At 39.6% G+C, this 25802-nt stretch overlaps 1 protein-coding gene across 1 annotated transcript; it reads left to right on the top strand.

Moving 5' to 3' along the window:
• The first annotated feature begins 4951 nt into the window (after positions 1–4951).
• Positions 4952–23728, top strand: KCNMB3 (potassium calcium-activated channel subfamily M regulatory beta subunit 3). Its single transcript, XM_032875390.1, has 4 exons — positions 4952–5163; positions 17785–17976; positions 21603–21801; positions 22952–23728. The coding sequence occupies exons 1-4, from the start codon at positions 5102–5104 to the stop codon at positions 23336–23338; spliced, it is 840 nt and encodes a 279-aa protein (XP_032731281.1). The 5' UTR covers positions 4952–5101; the 3' UTR covers positions 23339–23728.
• The last annotated feature ends 2074 nt before the right edge of the window (positions 23729–25802 follow it).

Genomic DNA, 25802 nt, shown 5'->3' with positions numbered 1-25802 from the left:
CTAGGCACTGTTCTAGGAGCTAGAGATATAGTAATGGCTAAAACAGACACAGATTTGTCTGTGTCTCCCTCATGGAGAGCTCCCTCATGGAGCTAATATTTTGAGCTTAGGAGGAGCTGACATTAAACATCTGTTATGAGATCAGGAACCTACTAGCCACAAATGTGTCTTACCTGAAACAGAAGAGTTACCCGAATCACTACTAGCCCAGGAACTCTCCTGGAATTTTATTTTTAGAAAATTCAATTTCTAATACTGGTTCATTTTCCTATCATTTGTCTTTTTCTCCTCAGAAAGAGAAATAGCCAAAACAAAACAAAACAACCCAAATAACTTCTGGTTAATTGATAATTCTGATTGAATTCTCATGAGGATTATTTTATAATTTGTAAGGTGGTATTAGAATTAATGAAGAGATATCACTTGCCAAGAAATGGAGACTTGGTCAAGTCAGAAACAAGAATTGATCTGAAAGTAATTAGGACACCCCCAATACCTAAAAAAATTTATGAATATCCTATCTCCCTGAAGACCTGGTCACAATATTCCTGGGCAAACCTCAAGAATAAGACACATATCCCCGGCCACTAGGTGATGACCTGCCCCTCATTGCTATGGTTTTGTGATTTGGGGCAAGTTATTCAGCCTCTCTAGGCTCTGTGGCCTCTCCTGCAGGGACATGTGAAGGTGATCTCTTTGGGTCACATGACTGAGCAAATAATGTTCTCAAAGCCCTGAGCATGATGCCTCGTGCAGGGTGATCATTACTCCTGGCAAATGCGGGGTGAGTGTGGGTGGTTGGTTCTCTTCTTCCTAGGGCAGTGGGGCTGCTTATCAGCTCACATGGGCACTTTTTATAGTCTCATAACTCCAGGAGAGGAGATCACATTTTCTTGCAAACAAACTTATGGTTTATTAGATTTTATTGAATCTTTAAAGTGAAAAGTGCATTAAATCATCTCTAACCGCCACACTATACTGAGGGAAAAGCTGAGCACCAGGGAGGTCGTGTGATCTGGTACTAGACACAATGTTTAGTTTCCTTTTCTTTCTTTTTCCTTCCTCCCTTCCTTCCTCCCTTCCTTCCTTCCTTCCTCCCTTCCTTCCTTCCTTCTTTCCTTCCATCCTTCCTTCCTTCCCTCCTTCAAAATTTTATTTATTTGAGAGAACAAGAGAGCATGCACATGAGCAGAGGGGAGGGCAAAGGAAGGGTAGAGGAAGAAGGAGAGCAGACTCTTTGCAGAGAGCCTGATCTGGGGCTCCATCCCAGGACTCTGGGATCATGACTTAAGCTGAAGGCAGAGGGTTAACCAACTGAGCCACCCAGGCACCCCAATGTTTAGTGTTCTAAAGTCAGGCCTCCAAGACCTAATTAACCCATAATGTGCTGTGGGGTCTTCCAGGGTACGAATGTAGGACTACCTGTATTAGAATCATATGAGGAGCTTTTTAATATGCAGGCTCATGGGTCGTATGCCCAAACTATTTTATCAGAATAGCTAGAGATGGGGCCTGGGAACCGCATTTCATAGCAGGCCACGCTTGAAATCAAGTGCCACTCATGTAATGATCAACATTGATCATTTACGGTATTATGAAGTATGCTCATACCCAGTGCCACCTGAGGACTTGGTCACAGTGGATTTGCAATAAGAACATAAATCCAGGGCTGTTGAACTATCTAACAGTTTCAGCTATTGTTTCTATTAGTTTCTGCCATAATTATCCAATAAATTGTCTCTATGCCAGGATAAGCTCAGCTCTGTGGCTCTTGTGAAATTGCATAACTCAGTGTGGCTCTCTGCTCTTGCTCAAGAAATGACTCAAAAGATATAAAGCCTTAGAATCGTGCCGGGCTCATACTAAGCACTCAATAAATGTTAGTCATTAGTATTATTTCTCATCAGAGCAGGATGAACATCTGAAGAGGGGTGATGCTGGTTTCTCAGACCCGAACTTAGATCATAGGATCAGCATTCATTTGACTAGTAAAGATGGTTGGAGACAGTCATTAAGATAAAGGAATGGAAGATCTCATTAAGACTCTCTATGTGGTACAGATCATACTCTTGTTGTTTTTGTTATTTTTATCTGTGAAGAGAATGTAGGATCAGATATGACTTTACTTTTGACAGTTTAAATTGTTTGCATCAGCAGAAACTACTCTTATTGGAATGATGGTTCATTTAGGGATTTATTTATTCTCCTACTGACAAATACACAGAGAACACACAAGTACATAGACTGCCGTTGCATACCTTTTAGGCTGCTGTAAATTATTTGTGTATGTGTCAATTTGAAAAGAGATACAGTTTTCAGGAACATGGAGAATTTTAGCCACAAAAGAATTCTTAGCTGTCACAGGTAGTGTGTAATTGAGAGACTGGGAAAAGAATGAGGAAGTAGTTTCTCCAGCATGATGAAAGGGAAAGGTGGTTCTTTTTTCCTTGAACAAAACATTTGTTAAATGCAAAAGAAAATTACCATGGACTCTGGAGCCAGGAATCCACAATGCTAACATTTTGCAACAACATCTTTTATCTATAGATCTCACAACGGTTTATGGACACTAATTAAGTCTGACTGTACTCATACACTTCACAATGAGTTTTCTTTACTTCTTTTTTGCTGAGGAAAACCAGGGCAGTGAATGTTTAAACTCATTTGAAGTTACAAAGCTGGGATTTGAACCAGTGCTTCTGGCCCAGAGAGGAAGGGGACCCACCTGGTGGGTTTGACAGTTGACGCATAGCTGGATATTTTGTGGAGCAGAGAGGGATCTCCAGTGACTCTGAGAGGAATGAGCATGGTAGGAGCTCAGGGATGGTCTAGGGGACCAAGATTGGGGACCAGAGATCTTGATGGACAGGGAAGGCGCATGTACCTGGTGTGTCTAATCTTGATACTCCTTCTGCCTTACTTGCTATGCTCCTGAACAGACACACTGGGATTGCAGTTCCTACTGATTGCTCTAGTTTTTTGAGACTGTGAGCCTTGAGGGAAGTATGTGTGTGCCAGAGGGGAGTGGCCTGGTATTGGTGGGCAGAGGTGAGTCACTTACCAAGTGAAGCCACAGTGGGAGGGAAATCAAAGGGCAACAGGTTATGTTACTCCCTCTTACTTGTAATTTTGGCCCTCTTTAAAAAGGAAGAGAAAACAAAGCACAGGCTAGGTCTGAGATCAATCTCAGATGGCCAATTATGACAGCTACACCTTAGATATATTCAGGCCCTGACTTGTCCAGGACCCAAAGTAGATGTCTGGGTCTATCAGAACTCTTGAATGGAGACTGGAAATAATTTGCAATAACTCACTTTCTCTCTCTCTCTATCCTCTCAAGGGGAATGTTCAAAGATTACACAGGAGGATGCCTGGGTGACTCAGTGGGTTAAGCCTCTGCCTTCGGCTCAGATCATGATCTCAGGGTCCTGGGATTGAGGCCTGCATCAGGCTCTCTGCTCAGGGGGGAGCCTGCATCCCACCCCCTCTCTGCCTACTTGTGATCTCTCTCTGTCAAATAAATAAAAATCTTTAAAGATTATGCAGGAATATTTTCATATAAATGGAATAAGAGTCAGAAAACAGGGATGACCAGAAAGCCCCAGGAAAGACAGATGCAAGTGCTGGGAGCCAAGTAGGAATCTCACAGGCTCAAACACTATTATATTTCTGAGATGTAGTCAAATGTGTAAAAATAGTAGCAAATTATTTACCGCTTTAAAGAGAGTTACATACCAAATTGCAGGGGAATTTATTAGCACATCTAAATCTGAAAAGGAAAGGTTATAGACTTACAAGGCTAAGTTGCAAGTAGGGAGCAGAAGGGAGAAAAATTTTAGTTGCTATTAGTTTTTATTCCAAATTGCATCAGTTCATTAGAAACAAATAGTTTATAAAGGACTTAGTCCATACTCTAGTAGAAAAATAATACAGGGGTGCCTGGGTGGCTCAGTTGGTTAAGCGGCTTCCTTCAGCTCGGGTCATGATTCCAGGGTCCTGGAATCGAGCCCTGCATCGGGCTCCCTGCTCAGCAGAGAGCCTGCTTCTCTCTCTCCCTCTGCCTGCTGCTCTGCTTACTTGTGCTCTCTGTCTCTCTGTCAAATAAATAAATAAAATCTTTAAAAAAGAAGAAAAATAATACAAATCGGAAGTATATCATTTTTTTTTCATTCAATAATATTAAAATATCTATAGGTAGCAGTTAATCTGGCTATATATATGTGGATGTTTACAAACAAGATTATGGTTACACTGTGTTTTGGAGAGTGGTAAGATGATATTACCTTTACTAAAAACAGACAGCAAAAATGGTCTATCTGACATTCTATTATCCATGTTTTAATAAGCTACAATGTAATGGTAATTGATGTTCATGATTTGAGGGTACTGAAAGATCTCCAAATATCCTCTGGGTTATCAAGGAAAGATAAAATGGTATTTGATACAGTTCTCTACAACTTTGATATAGTTTTAATGGTGAGTTATTTTATGGCCCTTGAATATTTGGGACGTCACATATGATATAAAAACGAGTTCTCTTAACCAGAACATGCAATTAACTGGAAAAATCTCTAAACGTACACTCTAAGAGGCAATTTGTGAAAAAGGAAACGTGGTTAGGGTAAAACATTTCCTTTTTTTATAAACCTTGACCTGGGTATGTCCCTCACCAATTACATAGGGTCCCTTGGGCCTCAACTTTCCGCAGGCGGTTGGGTCTCTATGGTAATGCACCCGGCTGCTGAAGCGGAACACAGGTGACAAGGCGGAGGCAGGCGCTGGGTGACTGTGGGGAGAAGGTCTGGCTGCCCAAGGCTATGCGGGGTCTTCTTGAGCATCTAAGATTGCTCTGCCTTGCCAAGAATCTGCAGAACCTCCTCCTGCCAGCCTGCCCTGACTTCCCAGCTCTCCTGGTAAACGCGCTCTGCACACCACTCTGTGGCCACTCAAGAGGCCAGGGTACTTCTGATGCCTGGCTGCGCTGGGACTGGTGGCTCCCGGTGGGACCCCACTTCCGTTGTTGCGTCAGCTTCATCCTTCCTGCGCGCTCAGAGGCTATGACTCAGGTGAAAGGAGTCCATTTTGCCAGCCCCCCGCTGTCATGCAGCCGTTCAGCATCCCCGTTCAAATTACACTCCAGGGTGGCCGGCGGCGTCAGGGGAGGTAAGTCGCCACCAGAACCTCTCTTGCTGATTAAATGGCTGAAGGGCAGACATAACGACTTGTCAAGGTAAGGTTTAGGTTTGGTCTTCATCCTCTGAGGATGCCCACTTGCCAGGCCTTCTCGGGGATCCTGGGGGCATCTTGGTGTCTTCCCCAGAAGTCCTGGCATCAGGAGGCTGCAACTTTTCTTGTTGGTTTCCTCCTCCATTTGGCTTGCAAATCTTGAGGCCAGGGACTTCTTCTTCTTCTTCTTCTTTTTTTTTTTTGACTCACCTGTGCTTCCCCGGCACTAGAACATGGCCCAGAACATGTTAGGTGCTCAGTAAATATCCCTTGGTTGCATGAAGGGTCTAGGAAACTACCACCAGCACTTGGTTGCCTGGTGAAGCATGCTTGGGCCCTGGAATCACAGGCCTGGATTCAAATCTCAGTACCACTCCTTAACTAGCTATTTAACTGTGGGCAAGTCATATAATCTCTGTCTGCCTCATCCCCTTGTCCATAAAGTGGGGATAGTAATAGTCTCTACATGCCTTGGCAGGCTTTCTATGTACTACTCTCGACACTATCCCATTACCCTCTAAGGGAGGAAGTGAGATAGGCTATCTTTTCTTTCTTTTTTTTTTTTTTTTAAGATTTTATTTATTTATTTATTTGTCAGGGGAGAGAGAGAGTGCGCACAAGCAGGCAGAGTGGCAAGCAGAGGCTGAGAGAGAATCAGGCTCCCTGCAGAGCAAGGAGCCTGATGTGGGACTCATCCCAGGACCCTGGGATCATGGCCTGAGCGTAAGGCAGAGGCTTAACCAACTGAGCCCCCCAGGCGCCCTGAGAAAGGCTATCTTAAGGAGCTTTTTTTTCTCCCCAGAGGAATGCAAAACAGGGGGGCTGTGAGCCTTCAGTGAAGTTACAGTTCTGTCTGCTTCTGGGTTTGGGTGGGTGGAGCTGTTAGAACTGGATGCTGATATTGAAAGAGGATCCTTGCTTCAGGGTGTTTGAAAAAGAGCATACTAAAAGCTTGTCAGGGGTACATTTCTCAGCCAGGTTCACACACTTTATCTGGAAATGTGGATGGTTTGTTAGTAGCTCAAGTGGAGTCGGGAGCTGAATAATTGGAAACAGTAAAGACCACAGTGGTCATCACATCACCCACTTCCAACATCCTGTAATGACAGGCATGGGTGTTCAAGAAACAAAGGAAAGTGAGATTAGGGGTTTGGGCGGTGGTGGGGGTTGGAAGAGGAAGACACAGACAGAACAAGGGGGAAAGAGATAGAGGCAAAAACCCTTCTCTCCTTGAAATGCACTAATGCTTTTGTGAAAAGACAAAGCGAATTACTATGTGGCAGGAAATCAAATGACGAAAGGCAAGGGAACAAGTTTTAATGCCCTATTCATAACACAATTAACTAGACATAAGAGCAGTTGTGTTCTCCCCAAAGCAAGACGGTCTCCCATTTTCATTGGTGAGATGCACAATCAGATGATTGCCCTAGCCTTTTGCTGAACTCTATGAACCACACCGACTTTACTCAACTTCATTTGGTGCTTCAAAAGAAGTTGTTAAACAATTTTGTAATTAAAAAATAGAAGGATAAAAATGATTACCCACAGCTTCTCTGTAACACAAACAAATTACAGGGAAATACGAATTTAACATCCCCATGCTTTGAAGTTACATACACATGTGAAAGGAGCGTCAGATGAATTACCAAACTTTGAGGAAGAGCAGCATCTTTCTAAGGAACCCTTCTTGACAAGCTACAGTGTTGGAGGGAGAGGCTCCTGGCTTCTGCAGCGTATCTCAGCCAGAGGAGCGTGTTCAAGCTCTTTGAAATCAAGTTTGCCTGAGGCTAAGACAGAAGGTGCCTGGAGCAATGGGTGAAAGAGGGCTGGTGGGAAAGTCTGTTCAGTTCGCTGGGAAGCCACAGAAGGGGGAGGGTACTGCCAACCAGTGTGTTACCTGGAGATATCTAATTCATAGACATCTCCAGGTAACACACTGGTTGGAAGTGGAAATGTATTGCTGGCAAAAGGAAATAAAAATTATATTCTTCTTTCTTTTTTTGACAGAGAGATTGAGAGAAAGAGAGAGCACAAGTACGCAGAGAGGTAGGCAGAGGGAGAGGGAGAAGCAGGCTTCCCACCAAGCAGGGAGCCCGATGTGGGGCTCGATCCCAGGACTCTGGGATTGTGACCTGAGCCAAAGGCAGACGCTTAACCGAATGAGCCACCCAGGTGCCCCCCAAATTAGGTCATTCTGAAATACTTTGAGGTCCTTGGATGAAAGGCGCTTATAATACTACAAAGTTAATTACAGGGATGTTTATGGTCTCAGAGAACTGGAAAAACCCCAATATTCAACTATAAGGAACTAGGTAAGGAATTGATGGGATATCCAATTGATGGAATATTATGGAGCCAGTAGAAGGGTCACAAAGAATTGCTTGTGACATAAGAAAGGGCTTACTATGTTAAGTGAAAAGACGAGATTAAAAAAATCCCACTATGTCCAGAATGATCTTGTTCTATTTAAAATAATAGAGAGGATGGGGAATAACACAGTAAGTGAGTAGAAATTATCTCTGAGTGGTAGAATTGTGGGTGATTTTTGTTCTCTTCTCTCGACTTTTCCACATCTTTCAAGTTTCGTAACATGAGCGTGCAAAAAGTACATTACTTTCATGAATTCTTTGACATTTCTTGAGGCTTTCTTTATGGCTCGGTTTGTGGTTAGGTCTCATAACTGTTGCTTATATGTTTGAGAAGAATATATATTCTGTAGGGGATAGTATTCTGTATTTTCATTTAGATAAAGCCCGTTACTTACCTTGCTCAAATCTTTTCCTCGCTAATTTATATGGTTGAGCTGTCAATCACTGAGGGGTTATGCAAAAATATCTCCTCATTTGTCAGTGGATTTTGTCTGTTTCTTCCTATAGTTCTTCAGTGAGGCAATGCTATTAGGTACATGTAAATTAGTATTGTTAGCTCTTCCAGGTGACTCTTTAATCAATATTATCACCTTCTTTACTTCTAAAAGGCTTTTTAACCTGAAGGTTCACATCAGCTTACTTTTCTTTAAACTGCCTGACAAACTTCAACCTTTTTACATCTGCGTGTCTCGTGTGACTTTTTTTTTTAAGATTTTAAAAAAATTTTATTTTTTTTTAGTGTTCCAGAATTCATTTTTTATGCACCACACCCAGTGCTCCATGCAACACTTGCCCTCCTTAATACCCACCACCAGACTCACCCAACCTCTCACCTCCTCCCCTCCAAAACCCTCAGTTTGTTTCTCAGAGTCCACAGACTCTCATGGTTTGTCTCCCCCTCCGATTTCCTCCATCTCACTTCTCCTCTCCATCTCGCCATGTCCTCCATCTCACGTGATATCTCTCAGTCTATTGACAATATTCCTGTCTTCTGGTTTCCATTCCTGTTATGGAGAAGTTACATCTCAGCCTGTCATTCCTCTGCGGTTGATCTGTCTTTTTTGGGGGCTGCTTTTAAGATTTTCTGTTGTGGTGTCTGTGTAATAACTCTGTGATGTGTCTAGGTGTAGATTTCTTTATTTTATCCCACAGGGTTTATGGAATCTGAGGACTACGTTTTCATCAATTCTGAGATTTTATTATCTTTTTAAAAATATTGCTTCTGACTTATTTCTCTTATTCCTGGAATTCTGAATAGATCTTACTTTAGAGCTTTCCTATTTATTTTCCATGTTTCTTCACTTCTCTTTAGTATTTTCCTTTACAGAAACTCTGTGTCCTATACTCTGGCTGTTTTGCAGGTCCATCTCTTTGTTTACTAATTATCTTTTTGGATGTGTCTAATCCACGGTTAAATCTGTCAATGGAGTTTTTATTTAAATTTTTTTATTTTTCATTTCCAGAAATTATATTTGATTCTTTTAAATATTGGCCTGGTCATATTGCAGAGTCTTGCTCTTTTTGATATTTGTAATCCTTTCTTTCTTTCTTTTTTTTTTAAAGATTTTATTTATTTATTTGACAGAGAGAGAGATGACAAGTAGGCAGGGAGGCAGACAGAGAGGGGGGAAGCAGGCTCCCTGCTGAGCAGAGAGCCCAATGCGGGGTTCTATCCCAGGACCCTGAGAATCATGACCTGAGCTGAAGGCAGAGGTTTTAACCCACTGAGCCACCCAGGCGCCTCCCTTTCTTTGTTTCTTTAAACATATCACAGATACATTTTTTTAAAATATTTTATTTATTTATTTGACAGACAGAGATCACAAGTAGGCAGAGAGGCAGGCAGAGAGAGAGAAAGGGAAGCAGGCTCCCTGCTGAGCAGAGAGCCTGATGCAGAACTCGATCCCAGGACCCTGAGATCATGACCTGAGCCAAAGGCAGAGGCTTTAACCCACTGAGCCACCCAGGAGCCCTTCACAGATACATTTTTATATACTGTCCAAATATATGAGGTTTTTTGTGGATCTGAATCTGTTTTTTCTCACTCAAAGGCCCTTACTGTGTTTTATGACTTTTGAATGAGAATACATAGTCCTTGAAACTTCATAGGATTCCTTTGGGGCCTCGATTCAGTAGACTGCCTTCTCATTTTGTTGATGGTTTCCTTTTCTTTGCAGAAAGATTTTAGTTTGATGTAGTTGTATTTGTTTATTTTTGCTTTTGTTTTCCTTGCCTTTGGAGTTAGATTCAGAAAAATATCATTAAGACGCATACTAAAGAGCTTTTCATCTATGGTTTCTTTTAGAAGTTTTATGGTTTCAGGTCTTATATTGAAGTTTTTAATCCATTTTGAGTTAATTTTTGTATATGGTGTAAAATAGTGGTCCAGGTTCATTCTTTTGCATGTAGCTGTCCTGTTTCCCAATACCATTTGTTGGGGAGACTGTCCTTTCTCCACTGTATATTCTTGTCTCCTTTGTAATAAATTAATTGACATATAAACATAGGTTTCTTTTTGGGCCCTCTATTCTGTTCCATTTATTTCTGTCTGTTTTTATGCCAATAACTTCAGATGTGCAGTATGGTTTCAAACCAAGCAGTGTGCTACCTCTAGTTTTGTTCTTTTTTCTCAAGTTTGTTTTAGTTATTCTGGGTCATTACGTGTGGTCCTATGTAAATTTTAGAATTATTTGTCTTATTTCTGTGAAATATGTCATTAGAATTTTGATAGGCATTGTACTGAATCTCATTGCTTTGGGTTTTTATGGACATTTTGACAATATTAATTCTTCTCATCCATGAGCACAAAATATCTTTCGATTTGTTTGTTTCTTCTTCAAGTTCTTTAGTCAATGTCTTATAAGTTTTCAGTGTACTGGTCTTTCATCTCCTTGGTTAAATTTATTCCTAATTATTTTATTTGTTTTGTTGTGGTTGTAAGTAGTATTGTTTTCTTGGTTTCTCTTTCTGGTAGTTTGTTACCAGTGTATAGAAACAACAAATTTTTGTATATTAATTTTGTATCCTATAATGTTATCAAATACATTTAATCGTTCTAATAGTTTTTTTGATGGTCTTTAGGGTTTTCTATATATACTACCATGTCATCAGCAATTAGTGACAGTTTTACTTCTTTTTCTCCAATTTGTATGCCTCTTATTCTCTTTCTTGCCTAGTTGCTGTAGCTAGGACTTACAATATTATGTTGCCTAGAAGTGGGCATCCTTGTTTTGTTCCTGATCTTAGAGGGTTTTTTTTTTAATATTTTTTAAAAAGATTACTTATTTATTTGACAAAGATCACAAGCAGGCAGAGAGGGAAGGGGGAAGCAGGCCCCCTGCTGAGCAGAGAGCCCAATGCGGGGCTCAATTCCAGGAATCTGGGATCATGACCTGAGCTGAAGGCAGAGGCTTTAACCCACTGAGCCACCCAGGTGCCCCTGTTCCTGATCTTAGAGAAAAAGGTTTCAGCTTTTCACTATTGAGTATGAGGTTGGCTGTAGGCTTGTCATATATAGCCTTGATTATGTTGAGGTTCTCTCCCTCCATATCTACTTTGTTGAGAGTTTTTATTGTAAATGGATTTTGAATTTTGCTGGATGCTTTTTCTGCATCTATTGCGATGATCGTATGGTTTTTGTCGTTCATTATTTTAACATGGTATAGCATATTGATTGATTTGCAGATGTAAAATCATCCTTGAATCTGTGGAATAAATCCTCCTCAGTCGTGGTGTATCATCCTTTTAGCGTTTTGTTGAATTCAGCTTGCTAATATTTTGTTGAGAATTTTTGCTTTTATGTTTATCAGAATATTGGCTTATAATTTTCTTTTTTTGTGTGGCTTCCTTGTCTGGTGTTGGCATCAGGGTATTGCTGGCCTCGTAAATGAGTTTGGAAGTATTCCCTTCTCTTCGATGCTTTGGAAAAATTTGAGAAAGGTAGGTATCAAATCTTTGAATGTGTTGTAAAATTCACCAGTGAAATCCTCTGTCCATTTCTGTGGAACCCCAGACTTTCGTTTGTTGGGAGGGTTTTGATTTCTGATTCAATCTCTTTATTAGTAATTGATCTATTCAGATATTTTATTTCTTTATGATTCAGTCTTGAAAGTTGTAAGTATTTAAGAATTAATACATTTCTTATAGGTTGTCCAATTTGATGGCTTCTAATAGTAGTAGTGGCATAGTAGTCTCTTATGATCCTTTGTATTTCTGTAGGATTGGTTGAAACTTTTCTTCCATTTCTCATTTATTGGAACCTTCTGTCTTTTTTTTTGTTGTTGCTAAAGGTTTGTCAATTTTGTTTGTATTTTCAAAGAGCCAGCTCTTATTTTCATTTATCTTTGTTATTGTCTTTTTAAAAAAAGATTGCACCATGTGGAGGGGAGGGGCAGAGGCAGAGGGAAATAAAGAATCTACAAGTAGACCCTCACTGAGCACAGAGCCTAATGTGGGGCTGGATCCCAAGACTTTGAGATCATGACCTGAGCAGAAACCAAGAGTCTGCTGCTCAACTGACTGAGCCACCGTGGCGCCCCCTTTTTATTGTCTTTTCTGTCTTAATTTTATTTATTTCCACTCTGATATTACTTTCCTCTTTCTACAACTCTGGGCTTCATTTGTCCTTTTTCTATTTCCTTCAGGTATAAAATTATATCATTTGTTTCTTGTTTCTTGAGGTAGGCTGTATTGCTATGAACTTCCATCTTAGAACTGCTTTTGTCAGCATCCTGTTGATTTTGGTATGTCATATTTCTGTTTTCACTTGTCTGTAGGTATTTTTAAATTTTTTCCTTTTATTTATTCTTTGATCAGTAGTTATTCAGTAACATATTTTATCTCCAAGTATGTGTAGTTATTTATTTTCCTCTCGTGTTGAATTCTAATTTCATACCATTGTGGTCAGAAAAGATGCTTGATATGATTTTAGACTTCTTAAATTTATTGAGACTTATTTTGTGGCTTAATGTGTGATACATTCTAGGGAATGTTCCATGTGCACTTGAGAAGAATGTATATTTTACTGCTTTGGGATAGAATGTTCTATATATATATATATTAATATACCTATTAATATATATATATAAGTCTATGTGGTCTAATGTGTTGTGTAAGGCCAATGTCTTCCTGCTGATTTTCTATCTGGATGATCTAGCCATTGATGTAAATGGGGTGTTAAAGTCTTCTATTATTATATTATTGCTGCCAATTTCCCCTTTTTAGGTCTATTAATATTTGCCATGTTTTGGTGCTTCTAAGTTGGATGCATATGTATTTATAAATGTTGTATCTTCTTACTGGATAGACCCCTTTATCATTATGTAGTGCTCCTTTCTGTCTTTCATTACAGTCTTTGTTTTAAAGATTTTTTTTTTTTTTAATTTATTTGACAGACAGATCACAAGTAGGCAGAGAGGCAGGCAGAGAGAGACAGGAAGAGGAGGCAGGCTCCCTGCTGAGCAGAGAGCCCGATGCGGGACTCGATCCCAGGACCCTGAGATCAAGACCTGAGCCAAAGGCAGAGGCCTCAACCACTGAGCCACCCAGGCGCCCCACAGTCTTTGTTTTAAAGTTTATTTTGTCTTATATGAATATAGCTACAACAGCTTTCCTTTTATTTTAATTTTTATGGAATATCTTTTTCTGGCCCCCACTTTCAGTTTGTGTGTATCCTTACTTTTGAAGTGAGTCTCTTGTAGGCAGTATATAAATGTGTCTTGTTTCTTTTTTTTAAATCCATACAGACACCCTATATATCTTTTTTATAGATTTTTAAAATTTATTTGACAGACAGAGATCACAAATAGGCAGAGAGGCAGGCAGAGAGAGAGAGGAGGAAGCAGGCTCCCTGATGAGCAGAGAGCCCGGTGTGGGACTCAATCCCAGGACCCTGGGATCATGACCTGAGCTGAAGGCAGAGGCTTTAACCCACTGAGCAACCCAGGCACCCCCAGACACTCTATATTGATTGGAGAATTTAATATGTTTACACTTAAATTAATTATTGATAAGTGTGTACTTATTGCCATGTTGTTAATTGTTTTCTGTTGGCTGTTTTTGTAGTTCTTCTTTCTTCCTTTCTTCTCTTTTTCTCTTCCTTTGTATTTTGATAATTTTCTTTAGTGCTGTCTTTAGATTCCTCTCTCTCTCTCTCTCTTTGGGGTGTGTGTGTGTGTGTGTGTGTGTGTATTTACTATCAGTTTTTGCTTTGTGGTTACTAGGAAGTTCACATATATCATATTATGAATATAATTCAAGTTTTTAAAAAGATTTTATTTATTCATTTGACAGAGAGAGAGTGTGTGCACACAAACAAGAGGAGTGGCAGGCAGTGGGCAAGAGGGAGGGAGGCTCACCGCTGAGCAGAGAGCCTGATGTGGGCCTCCATCCCAGGAGATTGGGATCATGACCTGAACCAAAGGCAGAGGCTTAACAGACTGGTCCACCTGGGCACCCCTCTAATAGTTGATTTTAAGCTGATAGCAACTTTAATTAAATTTGAACACATTCCAGAACTAAATTTTTACTCCCCTCTCCAGAGCTGTTTTATGTTTTTGATGTTGTATTTTATTTGTTTTTATTTTATGTATCTCTTAACTAATTATTATAGTTTTAGTTCATTTTATTACTTTATAAGTGGCTACTTCACTACCTATACTATATATTTACCTGTTGCAGTGAGATTTTTCATTTTTATGTTTTCTTGTTATTAACTAGTGCCATTTCTTTTCAGCTTAAAGAAATCCCTGTAACATTTTTTTGTTAGGCCAGTTTAGGAGCAATGTACTTTAGTTTTGCTTATGTGGAAAACTTTTTATCTTTCCTTCAATTCTGAATGATAACCTTGCTGGATAGTATATTCATGGTTGGAATTTTTTTCTTTTCAACATTTTGACTATGTCAGGTGACTTCCTCTTGGCCTGCAAAGTTTCTGCTGAGAAATCCACTGATGGCCTTATGAGGTTTCCCCATGTACATAACAATTTGTTTTTCTCTTGCTGCTTTAAGATTTTCTTTTTACTTTGAACTTTTTATATTTTAATTGTAATGTGTCTTGGTGTGGATCTCTTTGGGTTCATCATGTTTGGAACTCTCTGGACTTCCTAGAGCTGGATGTCTGTTTCCTTCCCTAGGGAGGTTTTTAGCCATTATTTCTTCAAATAACTTTTCTGCCCCGTTTTCTCTTTCTTCTCCTTTTGAGACCTCCTATAGTGTGAATGTTATGCTATTTGATGTTGGTCTCTTAAGTTGTCTTCAATTTAAAAAAATTTTTTTTCTTTTTGCTGCTCTGTCAGGGTGAGTTTTATTGCTTTGTCTTCCAGCTTGCTGATGTGTTCTGTTTCATCCAGTTTGCTATTGAGTATTCAATAGTATATTGAATTCTTCAGTTCAATTCTTCAGTTCCATTATTATGTTCTTCAGTTCTGTAACTTCTGTTTGGTACTTACAGTAATCGCTCTCTTTTTTGAAGTTTTCACCATGTTTACTCATTCTTCTCCTGAGTTTGGTGAGCATCTTTATGACTATTAATTTGAATTCTCTATGACAATTAATTTGAATTCTTTATCAGGTAGCTTTCTCATCTCTTTCTGAGGTTGTATTTTTTGTTTTTTCCCATTGGGAAGTATTTATTTGTTTCCTCATTTTGCTTCACTCTGTGTTGGTGTCTGTGTATTGGGCAAAACAGCTCTTTCTCTCAGCCTTGAAGGAATAGCCTTGGTTAGGTGATGAATCCTCTCATTCACCCTTTCTCTAGCTCTTGGCTATCTCTTTGTGGTTGTCTAAACTGCCTGATTTATTCTTTATGTGTCCTAGCAGTATGTCAAGACCTGTTAATGTTCCAAGGGGAGGGATTTCATTTAGCACTTAGCTTAAAGCTGATTAGAAACCAGCCCCTCAGGCAGCAGCTGTCAAAGTATGCAAATTTTTACAGTCCTTTGGGGCTGCAACTGAAAACCTAGTTGGCCTTTAGACCAGGTGATCTAGAGTTGTCTCCTGGATGAGAGTTACAAAAATTAGGGCTCTAGACAAGTGTATAAGCTCCTTTATGGGAGGTCTTATTGAGCTATAGCAAGACCAAGAGGGTGTGCAAGGATTGTGTCTCCCTGCCTGTGTTCCCTGGGAATGCCTCTTAGTCTCTAGATGTAGGGGAAACCTGAAGCCTGTACTTCAGGCTGGAGCTCCAGGCTAAGTAAATAGGACTTTTAATAGGACAATTGTGTGTTTTAGTCTGCTATCTGTGCATTGCCCTGGGGTGGGTTGGGAGGTGGCCTACCAAGAATGGTCTTTCTAACTGTTACATTCCTATGGAACTTAGGAACACCAGCATCTTGGCCACTAGGGTTAGATGATCAAAGGTTTTCCCCTGTGTGGATGCTGTCCATGCACACTGAAATTATGCCAGTTTTGCCTATCAACAATTATACTTGGGTCTATTAAATCAATATGTTGCAAGCGCCAGAGAGACCTCATAATAAACCTCTTCATGCATGGATTCCATAGGTATCTCACAACCAACCTCCAGGATGACTTAAAGTCCAGTTTCAGTACATGAGGGAAAAGACAGGGTATTGGGTACTGGAAACCTACAAAATATCTAATCTTACTTTATGGCTAAAACTCTTCTCTTTATTATAATTGTTTATGAGTTATAAAATGTACTGCCTCAAATTTCATTTAAAAAGTTGTTTTTCCTGCCTATTCTCTGAGGGTGGGATGATAGAGGGTGAGTAAAATATCAAAAGAGATTAAAAATCCCCAAACCACATCCTTGATTCCCAAGGTAGTATTAACCCAGGAGTGCTGCGATCCTCTGAGACCAGTGTTTCCCACCACAGGCTCCTAGGACATCCTGGATTACTTGACCTTCCCCTCACTGTCTTTGAATTTTGAAGATTTTGCCAGGGAGAAAAGCAGCTAGGGAGAGGAAGGGGAAGGATGTGGGGTAAAGTATAAAATATATTTTTGGAAGAAAACAACTAACAATTCCCTTGACAAAATGTTGCTTGGCTTTACATTTTAGTAAGCTTTTTATTCAGTTTGATGGTGTCTGAGTTTCTACCATTATAACTGCATTTGTTTGACTTAAGATTTTGCTAAGACTCTTAAAGTGAAACTACCTCTGGGACTGCATACACCTAATGAGCAAGGATCTGCAAATCAATGACATTGACCATAGGAAGTGGTAAAACTATGGCAAATTGGAGAATACATGCCAGTCCATAGGGACAGCCTCTGCTTGGCTTGGCCAGCTGTTCATTGACAGGAGTGTGGACCTTATGATTGTTTTCAAAAGTCAGTAATCAGCATTTTTATGAAAAATTTCACAATTTTTAAAGTGTTAACAACTAATCCCACATTAAAAAAACACACAGAGGGTTAAAAAACAAAACAAAACAAAACACTTATCCGTGGGCTGGATACTGTCCGTGGGTCCCCAGTTAGCAACCTTCTTTTTGGTTTTTACTGTTCACTGGACCCCTACTGTGAAATAACTTATCACATCCTTTGCTGGTATAGAGTAGAGAGAGGGAGAGAAGAAATGTAGGGCCATTCACACAGATCTGTGAGTGAACAGAGAGGAGAAGAGCAGAGAGGAGAAGAGAGCAGTGAAAACTTCCTTATTCTGAAAGGACTGGCCATGGGCCACCAAGCCCCATGGTAGATATACTGCCTTTCCCTGTAAAAGAACAATATAAAAGAACAAGTCAAATCCTACTATTTCTGGATGTTGTTAATTCTGAATCTGAACTTTTTGAGTCATTCTTTACATATGGAACTCACTGAAGAATGTAAAAATTATTTTCAGGGGGAATGTGCAGTATCCCTAACTGATAAACAAGTTCATAATACTTATTTACATACATATATATGAAAACTATACAAATGAAAACTACTTATAGGTAATTCTTTTCTATGCATTGATTAAACAGATATCTAAAGACTTCTTACTATTGTTATATGTAAAAAATATTATATTAATTATATTTTATAACACATAAATTTAGCTTGTTTGGGTGGGTTTTTAACCAAGCTCTGAACATGGGATTTTATTGTGTTGCTCTGAACCTGATCACAACCCCTTCAGGTGGATGGCAAATGGGATCATCCTTCCACCCACCATGAGTTGGTAAATGTTCCCATTTCTCTGTGAGTTTATTGAAATATCTTCTTTTTACTTCCCCCAAAGGACAGCCTTTTCTGCCTCAGGGAGGAATAGAAACATAGACCACAATGATGGAGACCTCCCAGATGTGCACAGGAAGCTGCCATCCAGTGCTGGAGAGGACCGAGCCATGCTGCTAGGGTTTGCAATGATGGGCTTCTCGGTCCTCATGTTCTTCTTGTTTGGAATAACCATTCTAAAGCCTTTCTTGCTCAGGTAAGAAACAGAGAAAGGAGACCCAGAATTTTCAATTCAGATCAGCCCAAATACAGTGGTGGAGAAGAGGCTGGCTTTGGCTTCTTCAGCCCTCCTCATCTTTATCTAAGGGAAGATAGAAACACCTGTTTGTCTCTCAGTGCTGGGAGGCAGTTGAGGGTGGAGAAAGGGGTGGTAAAAAAGTGGAAGATAGTCCTTTGCCACTCACCTTCTTCGATCTGAAAAATACTTTCAACAACTAATCCATACATTAGATATGCATGTAGGTAATAAATTCTTCTTTAACAAGCTGATATCAGGGGTGCCTGGGTGGCTCAGTCAGTTGAGTGTCTGCCTTCTGCTCAGGTCATGACTCCAGGGACCTGAGATTGAGCTCCACATTGGGCTCTCTGCTCAGTGGGGCATCTGCTTCTCCTTATCCCTCTGCCTGCCATTCCCCTGCTTGTGTTTGCTCTCTCTCTCTGTCAAATAAATAAATAAATAAAATCTTAAAAAAACCCCAACCAAACAAACAAGCAGATAGCACAGAGAATGGTTAATTTAAGTCTTTTACATGAGCACATAAAAGTTATTGAGTTTTTTGTTTGATAATGTCTATCTAGCACATAGTAGTAGCCCAATGTTCGTTTCCTTCCTTTGTTTTAATTGGTTTCCTTATTAAATATATCTAATAACAGCATTTATCAAACATATATATTATGCCAAAATATATTTTATCCTATTTAAGTTTATAGTCTAATGCTAATGGTAGCATTATTTTATCATTTTAATTTTCCTTTTAAAAATGAGCAAGCTGAGATTCAGAAAGGTCAAGTAACTTGCCCAAGGTCACTTAGCCAGTAAAGAAATGGCCTGTTATTTTGATATAAGACTCCTTGCCTCCTAGTACTTAAATAAAGTTTGCAGCCATAGGAGGGATGGGAGATTTCATTAGGGCAGGGGAGCACAGGTTTAATTTTGGAAGATGGCTTACACAACATGGGGGTACTTTGAGGGAGGGCAGTATGGGGTAGGGGAAAAGCAAGGGACACTTTCCCTTTGGTTAGCCAAAGAGTTACAGAAGTTTGGGAGAATGGGGAGAGAGAGGCCTAAGAGATCAATGGGGAAAAAGGGTCATAGGGCAAGAAATAGGCGGTCTGCTTTTGTTATTTATCAGATTCATCTCTTGCCATTCCTAAGTTACATTATTAGGGCAATAACGTGGAGGTCTCCCTCGCTACAGCATACAGTGCTATAATTAGAAGTGCCCAGAATTTTCCCTCTAATATTAGCACCAGGAGAATATGTTCTGCTTCTGATCAACCAGCTTTTATTCAGTGGACACCAGGAATCTTATATGTATTTGTATTTCCTTCATTGCTTTGGCTGCTAGGAAGCTCAGAGTCAAATTTGTGGCCCAGTTCTCATAACTGTAAGGGATCTTATGGTCTGCAGGATACAGGATTGTATCCTTACTTTCTACTCCCTCCCTTTTCCTATTACTCCTATATCTATATCTGTATCTGTATCTGTATCTGTATCTGTATCTGTATCTACCTGTCTAGCTAGCTACATTATACATATTTATGTAAGCTGAATAAATTGTGTGTGTGTGTGTGTGCACATGTATGTGCACTTGTATGAAAGTCCAGGTCAGATTATTTTTTAAATGTGATAATTTGGGAGAAGTTTCAAGGATACCTTCTGCAACCTGACACCAAACTGTTGCTCATATTTAAATTTTACTTTTCTAAGCATTTCTAGAAATTGTTTGTTTAACTAATTACATGAATGCTTAAGAGTGGTTTGTTCTCCTCTGTCTCTTGTGATCTTGTGCTACCTCAGAGACTGGTTTTGCTTCAGGGAAGATGACCTGAGTAGCTAGTACCTGTTCCCACTCCCTTAGACTCTAATCTTTCAACCAAATGATGGACTTTGCCTACTTGTAGACATATAGACACACAGTGTTATCGAAAGAGCATGCTCATGTTTTCAGCTCTAAATATATCCATGGTTCTACTGGAGAGGCCTGACCTGGTCCTTATGCATGGAAATTCGGAGAGCTTGGCTCTAACACACACAAACAGGGGCCTCTAAAGTATGATTTTAAGGTTCTTGGTCTAAATAAGTACAGAATTTAATTTTGTGAGAAAGAAGGCTAGTATTAAACGTGTGGAAAGAACCTTATTTTCCATATTTGCATTTTTCACTTGCCTCAAATTTTATTCTTCTTAGGCTCCATCCAGTGTTTGTTTTTTATGCCCTTGCCTCAAGATTATTTTGAATGGCCCCATCTCCCAAGTTTATTAAAGAAAATGTTTACTCATGACCAAAGATCTCAATGGAAGTGTAGTGTGACCCTAGTTTCAATGAGGCATTTCGAACATTGACTTTAGAATTTGCTTATCTTACTTCTTGTATTTAAGTTGCCAGGAAATAAACACAGGGACCCATTTACACGTGTGAGGGTGCATGAGGAGCTGTACATTCAATCAAGCATTTCCTCTGACCCTCATTTACTTTATCTAAAACTTATCCTCTAATCATTTCATACATATCTGTCTTTTCAACACCACCACAAAATCTTCATGGGCAGGAATTTTGCCTACCACTTCTCATAGCACCTAGAACATTCTGTGTGTGTAGTACATAAGAAAATTCTCAAAGGAACATTTTCTAAGTAAAATTTAATTCACTGTAACACTTGCTGAGCCTCTACTATGTGGGAGGCATGGTGCTTCTTGCTTTGAGGAACATAAAGAAGAATAGGATGTACCTCCTGACCTCAAGGAACTTACTGATAACAAAACATAGTAAGTTTTCGAATGAGATACTCCTTCTGTGATTTGTTTGCTCTTTGGAAGTAGACAGAGACCATGGAAAGTACCTTGTTACTAGGCTATATTGACCCAGGGCCACACTGACTGTGGTAGGACTCCATCCAAAGGCACATTTCCATAGGACAGGAAAATGGGTACATCTTGAGATGACAAAGCATGAGAAAGGATAAGATTTCTGACTATGTGATTACAGTAACATTTGTCAAAGCATGGTTTGCTAAATACCTGCATCTTAAATATGGCTAAATATAGATTTTTGGGCTTCAACTCAGATCAACTGAATACAAATCTTGAGGAGTGAAGCCATAGAATCCACAAATTCTTCACTCTAACACACTTGCTCAGTTGATTCTGAAGTTTGAAAACCATTGATCAAAGGGTTGGTGTAGTTAGAAATACACCAAGAGGGTCATAATTGAGATGAAACTTACCAGTTTGTTGTTTATCCCCTTTCTCAAAGTTCTCCATGATTCCTAACCACTATGTACCTTCTGTAATGGTTCTACATTACCTTTAGATATACAAATGCCTTGAGCTATCACATTAGAAATATAAAACTGGGGAACCTGGGAGGGTCAGTCGGTTGAACATTGACTCTTGATATTGGCTCAGGTGATGATCTCTGGGTCTTGAGATCAAGCCCTGCGTTGGGTTCCATGTCGGGTGTGGAGTCAGCTTGAGATTCTCTCTCTCCCTCTTTCTCTGCCCCTCCCTCCCTCCGCTTGCTCTCTCTCTCTCTTAAAAAAAGAGAGAAATAAAAAACTAAATTGTAGAGGGTGAAGATCATTTATATTTTTCCAATTGAAGCACTCAGAGAGAAGAATCAAACTGTACTATCATCCACGCTCATATCATGGATGACTGGATGGACTGTGCTTTCACCTGTGGTGTGGACTGCCGAGGGCAGGGCACGTATCCATGTCTTCAGGTGTTTGTGAACCTCACCCATTCAGGTCAGAAAGCTCTCCTACATTATAATGAAGAGGCTGTCCAGATAAATTCCAAGGTAATGTAAAGTTCATGTAATGAAGGAGTTCTAATTATAGTGCTCCTTTCTGTGCCAGACTGTCTCCAGCAGAGTGCAGTACCCCAGACCATCTCTAGGGATAAAGCTCTTTCCCTCCAGTGAATGCCTTTACAGGATAAAGGAAGCTAAAAGCATTCTTGGAGGAAAAAATGGGGTATATAGAATGGAAAGTAATTATTCCAATTTTGCGAACTGGTGTCTAGAATTTTCCAGCTGAGCCAGTGAACAGAGTCAATTGTAGGCAGTTTTACTTTTGGAAGTCCTACTCCCTATCATATAAAAAATGTGAAAATGTACTCGCAACACATCTTAAATCAAGTAACAATTTTTCTTAAATAAATTTAAAAGATTATTATAATTTTGATTTTAATAGGTTACTAAATTGGTTCATATGTTTATAGTGTTTATTTACACCTAACTATGAAAAAGTTAGCTTGTATTAGATTAGTTAACATGCTATACTTTGTTGTCTTTACTTGGGCACTAATCCATCTGATGATTTCTGTTTTGGATGCAATAATTTTTAAGGTCTCAAACATTTCTGTAGGCCTTAAGCACAGTGCCATGAGTGCCTAGTGAATATGCTAAAAAATCTAAAGTTTTTTTGGGAAAAAAAAAAATCACCAGCTGACAGATCCCATCACTGGTTCTGCCCTCCGCGAACCAAAGCCTATGTAGGAAGGCTTTGTGGGCCTAGGGCAGAAGCCTCAACACGCTATCCCTTAGGGAAAGATTTTCTATGGGAAATCAAGACAACTAGGCTAGAGGCATTCATAGGTGTTGAAAGCACATAGTGAGCTCAACAGATATTTTTTGAGTGGACAAAGACCAAGTGCCTGTATGTAGAGAAAGCATGGTCCTTACGATGCTGGTCACTGCCTCTTCTGCAATGTCTATATTCTAAGAATACCTTCTCCCATTTCTGCCTAGTGCCTGGAAATGGCCATTTCACTCTGTGCCCTCCTGTCCACCCTTCCCCATAGGCTGTGCAACAGGTTTCATCACCTTCTGAGATCGAAACTCTCCATGAATAGCTTCGGTTTGAAGCCTTTTCAGAATTAAAACTGTTGCTTAAATGCTTGGTTTTGGGGACAGTGTCCTCATGTTTCTTCCTCCTTCATACTCCTAGTGCTTTTACACACCCAAGTGCCACCGAGACAGGAATGATTTGCTCAACAGTGCTCTGGACATAAAGGAATTCTTCGATCACAAAAATGGGACCCCTTTTTCATGCTTCTACAGTCCAGACAGCCGATCTGAAGATGTCATTCTCATAAAAAAGTACGACCAAATGGTTATCTTCCACTGTTTATTCTGGCCAACGCTAACTCTGCTAGGTGGTGCCCTGATTGTTGGCATGGTGAGATTAACACAGTACCTGTCCCTATTGTGTGAAAAATATAGCCCCCCCCACAGAGACGAGGTAGGTGGCAAAGTACCTTATATGGAACAGCATCGATTCAAACTGTGGAGCATGGGGAGGAGCCAAGAAAGAAGCAGAGAAATCTTACATTAAGGTTTTGGCCTTTGGATGCTTGGCAATTTTTGCGCCTGAGGACCTAATGATGCCTGCTTGGAGACTAACCATGTAGAGGCCATTCAAAATAAGGATGATACTTCACACAGGAAGAAACATTTTTAAAAAGCCTCATTATGTAGTCTATCTATTCTATAAATAACCACAAACTCACCGTCTTTTCCTCTACCCCACATATTCCACGTGAGCCAAGGCAGTGCTTTTGTTCCCTCATGGCAACACAGGCTTCAGGTAGTTGTGCTTGATCTAATTTCGGCTCTTGTGGAACCCGTTGGTGTGGAGTACACGATGAGGGCATCTACCTGCTGACCACTGAATGGCCAGTCTCTTTGTTGGCAACATAGTTCACCTCAAAATATTTCTCAAAAAAAAAAAAAAATCTTAGGGGCACCTGGGTGGCTCAGTGGGTTAAAGCCTCTGCCTTCGGCTCAGGTCATGATCTCAGGGTCCTGGGATCGAGTCCCGCATCGGGCTCTCTGCTCAGTGGGGAGCCTGCTTCCTCCTCTCTCTCTCTGCCTGCCTCTCTGCCTACTTGTGATCTGTCAAATAAATAAATAAAAATCTTAAAAAAAAATCTTAGTGAAAATCAAGTCATTCACAATCAAGTTAGGAAGAGAATAATCTGTAATTTCAAAAAGATGTGGGCTACCATTCTACCTCCCCATTCATGATAAAGGAGGAAAGCTGCTGCCTAGCAAATTCACTAAGTTTGGAGCTTTTCATACTTAACCTTGCCATGTACCATGTAATTTTGCTTTCAGCCACATTTTTCTAGTTAATTATGCTTTCCATAAGCTCATTTTATTCTCTGTGCACATTCTGGTGGGAGTGGGAGAGATGGCCAGAAATGTGAAGCAGGGAGAGGCTGTACTAGATGGAATTGAACATTCATGTCAGATGATCCACATTGTAGACAGGTCCCCCATGGTTAGTCAGCAAATGTCCGAGCTTTAATTAATGACTCAACTATGGTTACTAACTAATGAATGTCACATGGCTCTCCCAACAAGTGCTTTCCAGAGTAAGCTGAATATGAGTTGAAAAGAGTTTGTTCTGAAAACCAACGTGCCTTAAAGTATCTTTAAATTTTACTAAAAAGTCATATATCATGGACAATAGAAAGAATGAGACTTTTGAAGCAACTTTTATATGCAGATGCAATCAAAACAGAAAATTTGCTTCTAAGTCAATATTATGCTTTTTCATATGAATTCAAGTCACAAATGACTAAATAGACTGGATAATTAGAGCAATATTGACTTCACAAAAAATAAAAAAATTTAAAAAAATAAATAAATAGAAATCCTGTGGTGGGGGGGGAATATTGACTTCACAAGTAATGAACAATTTTGGTGCTTTCTCATCTTTCTAGTGTGGAATGGTAGAAAAAACACATCTTAGAGGATTTTATGTGAATTCGTAGGCCATCATTACAGCTTTTCAGATATGTATCCTCGGGCAATTCTGCTCAACTGCAATGAATGTTCAAGCCTCGCTCTTCTCACTTATAAAATGATGACAATCTCTTCCTTTATGGGGTTAAGGAATAAACAAGGCAGAGTATATAAAATACCTCGCTCAACTTCTGGCATCTAGTAAAAGTGCTCAAAAACGTTAGTAGATAAAAAAATTGTTTTCTAAGTTTCAATGTTCAGCCAGCCTTATCCCTCTTTGGCTATGTACCCAAAGGAAATGAAATCAGTACCTCCAAGAGACAATCTGCACTTCCCAGTTCAGTGGAGCATTACTGACAGTAGCCAAGATATGGAACAACCACTGTCCATCAACAGATGAATAAATTGATCATACACATACACACACACACACACACACACACACACACACACAGAAAACACATATACATGAAGTGTATATCTACACACAATGGAATATTATTCAGACTTTAAAAAGGAGACCCTGCCATTTGCAATGATATGGATAAACCCAGAGGGCATTATGCTAAGTAAAATAAGCCATACACACAAAGGGAAAAAAAAAAACTGTATTTCACTTATATGTGGAATCCAAAAATGTCAAATACACAGAGGCAGAGTAGGATACGTAGAGTAGGATGGTGATTATTGGGAGTGGGGGAAATGTTGAGATGTTAATTGAAGTGTACAAACTTTGTTATCAGATGAATTAAGTCTAGAGATCTCATGTACAGTATGAAGACGATGACAATAATACTATCTTGAATACTGGAAATTTGCTAAGAAAGTAGCTTTCAGGTGTTCTCATCACACAGATACATAAGGTAACTATGTGAGATGATACATTGATTAGCTTGATTATAATTATTCGCTATACATAAATTCCAAATCATATTGTACACCTAAAATATATATAAATATTATTAAAAAGTAAAATTGAGTCAGCCTTGGTACCTTTCATTGGTTAGCTGGTTGTAGGGGCTAGTGTAGGGAACTGTAGGAGAAGATTC

The sequence above is a fragment of the Lontra canadensis genome, unplaced genomic scaffold, assembly GCF_010015895.1.
Source record: "Lontra canadensis isolate GAN:19392208 unplaced genomic scaffold, GSC_riverotter_1.0 scaffold56, whole genome shotgun sequence".
NCBI classification, from domain to species: Eukaryota; Metazoa; Chordata; class Mammalia; order Carnivora; family Mustelidae; genus Lontra; species Lontra canadensis.
The sequence above is the reverse complement of the archived record's forward strand: the minus strand, read 5'-3'. Positions and strand labels throughout refer to the sequence as shown.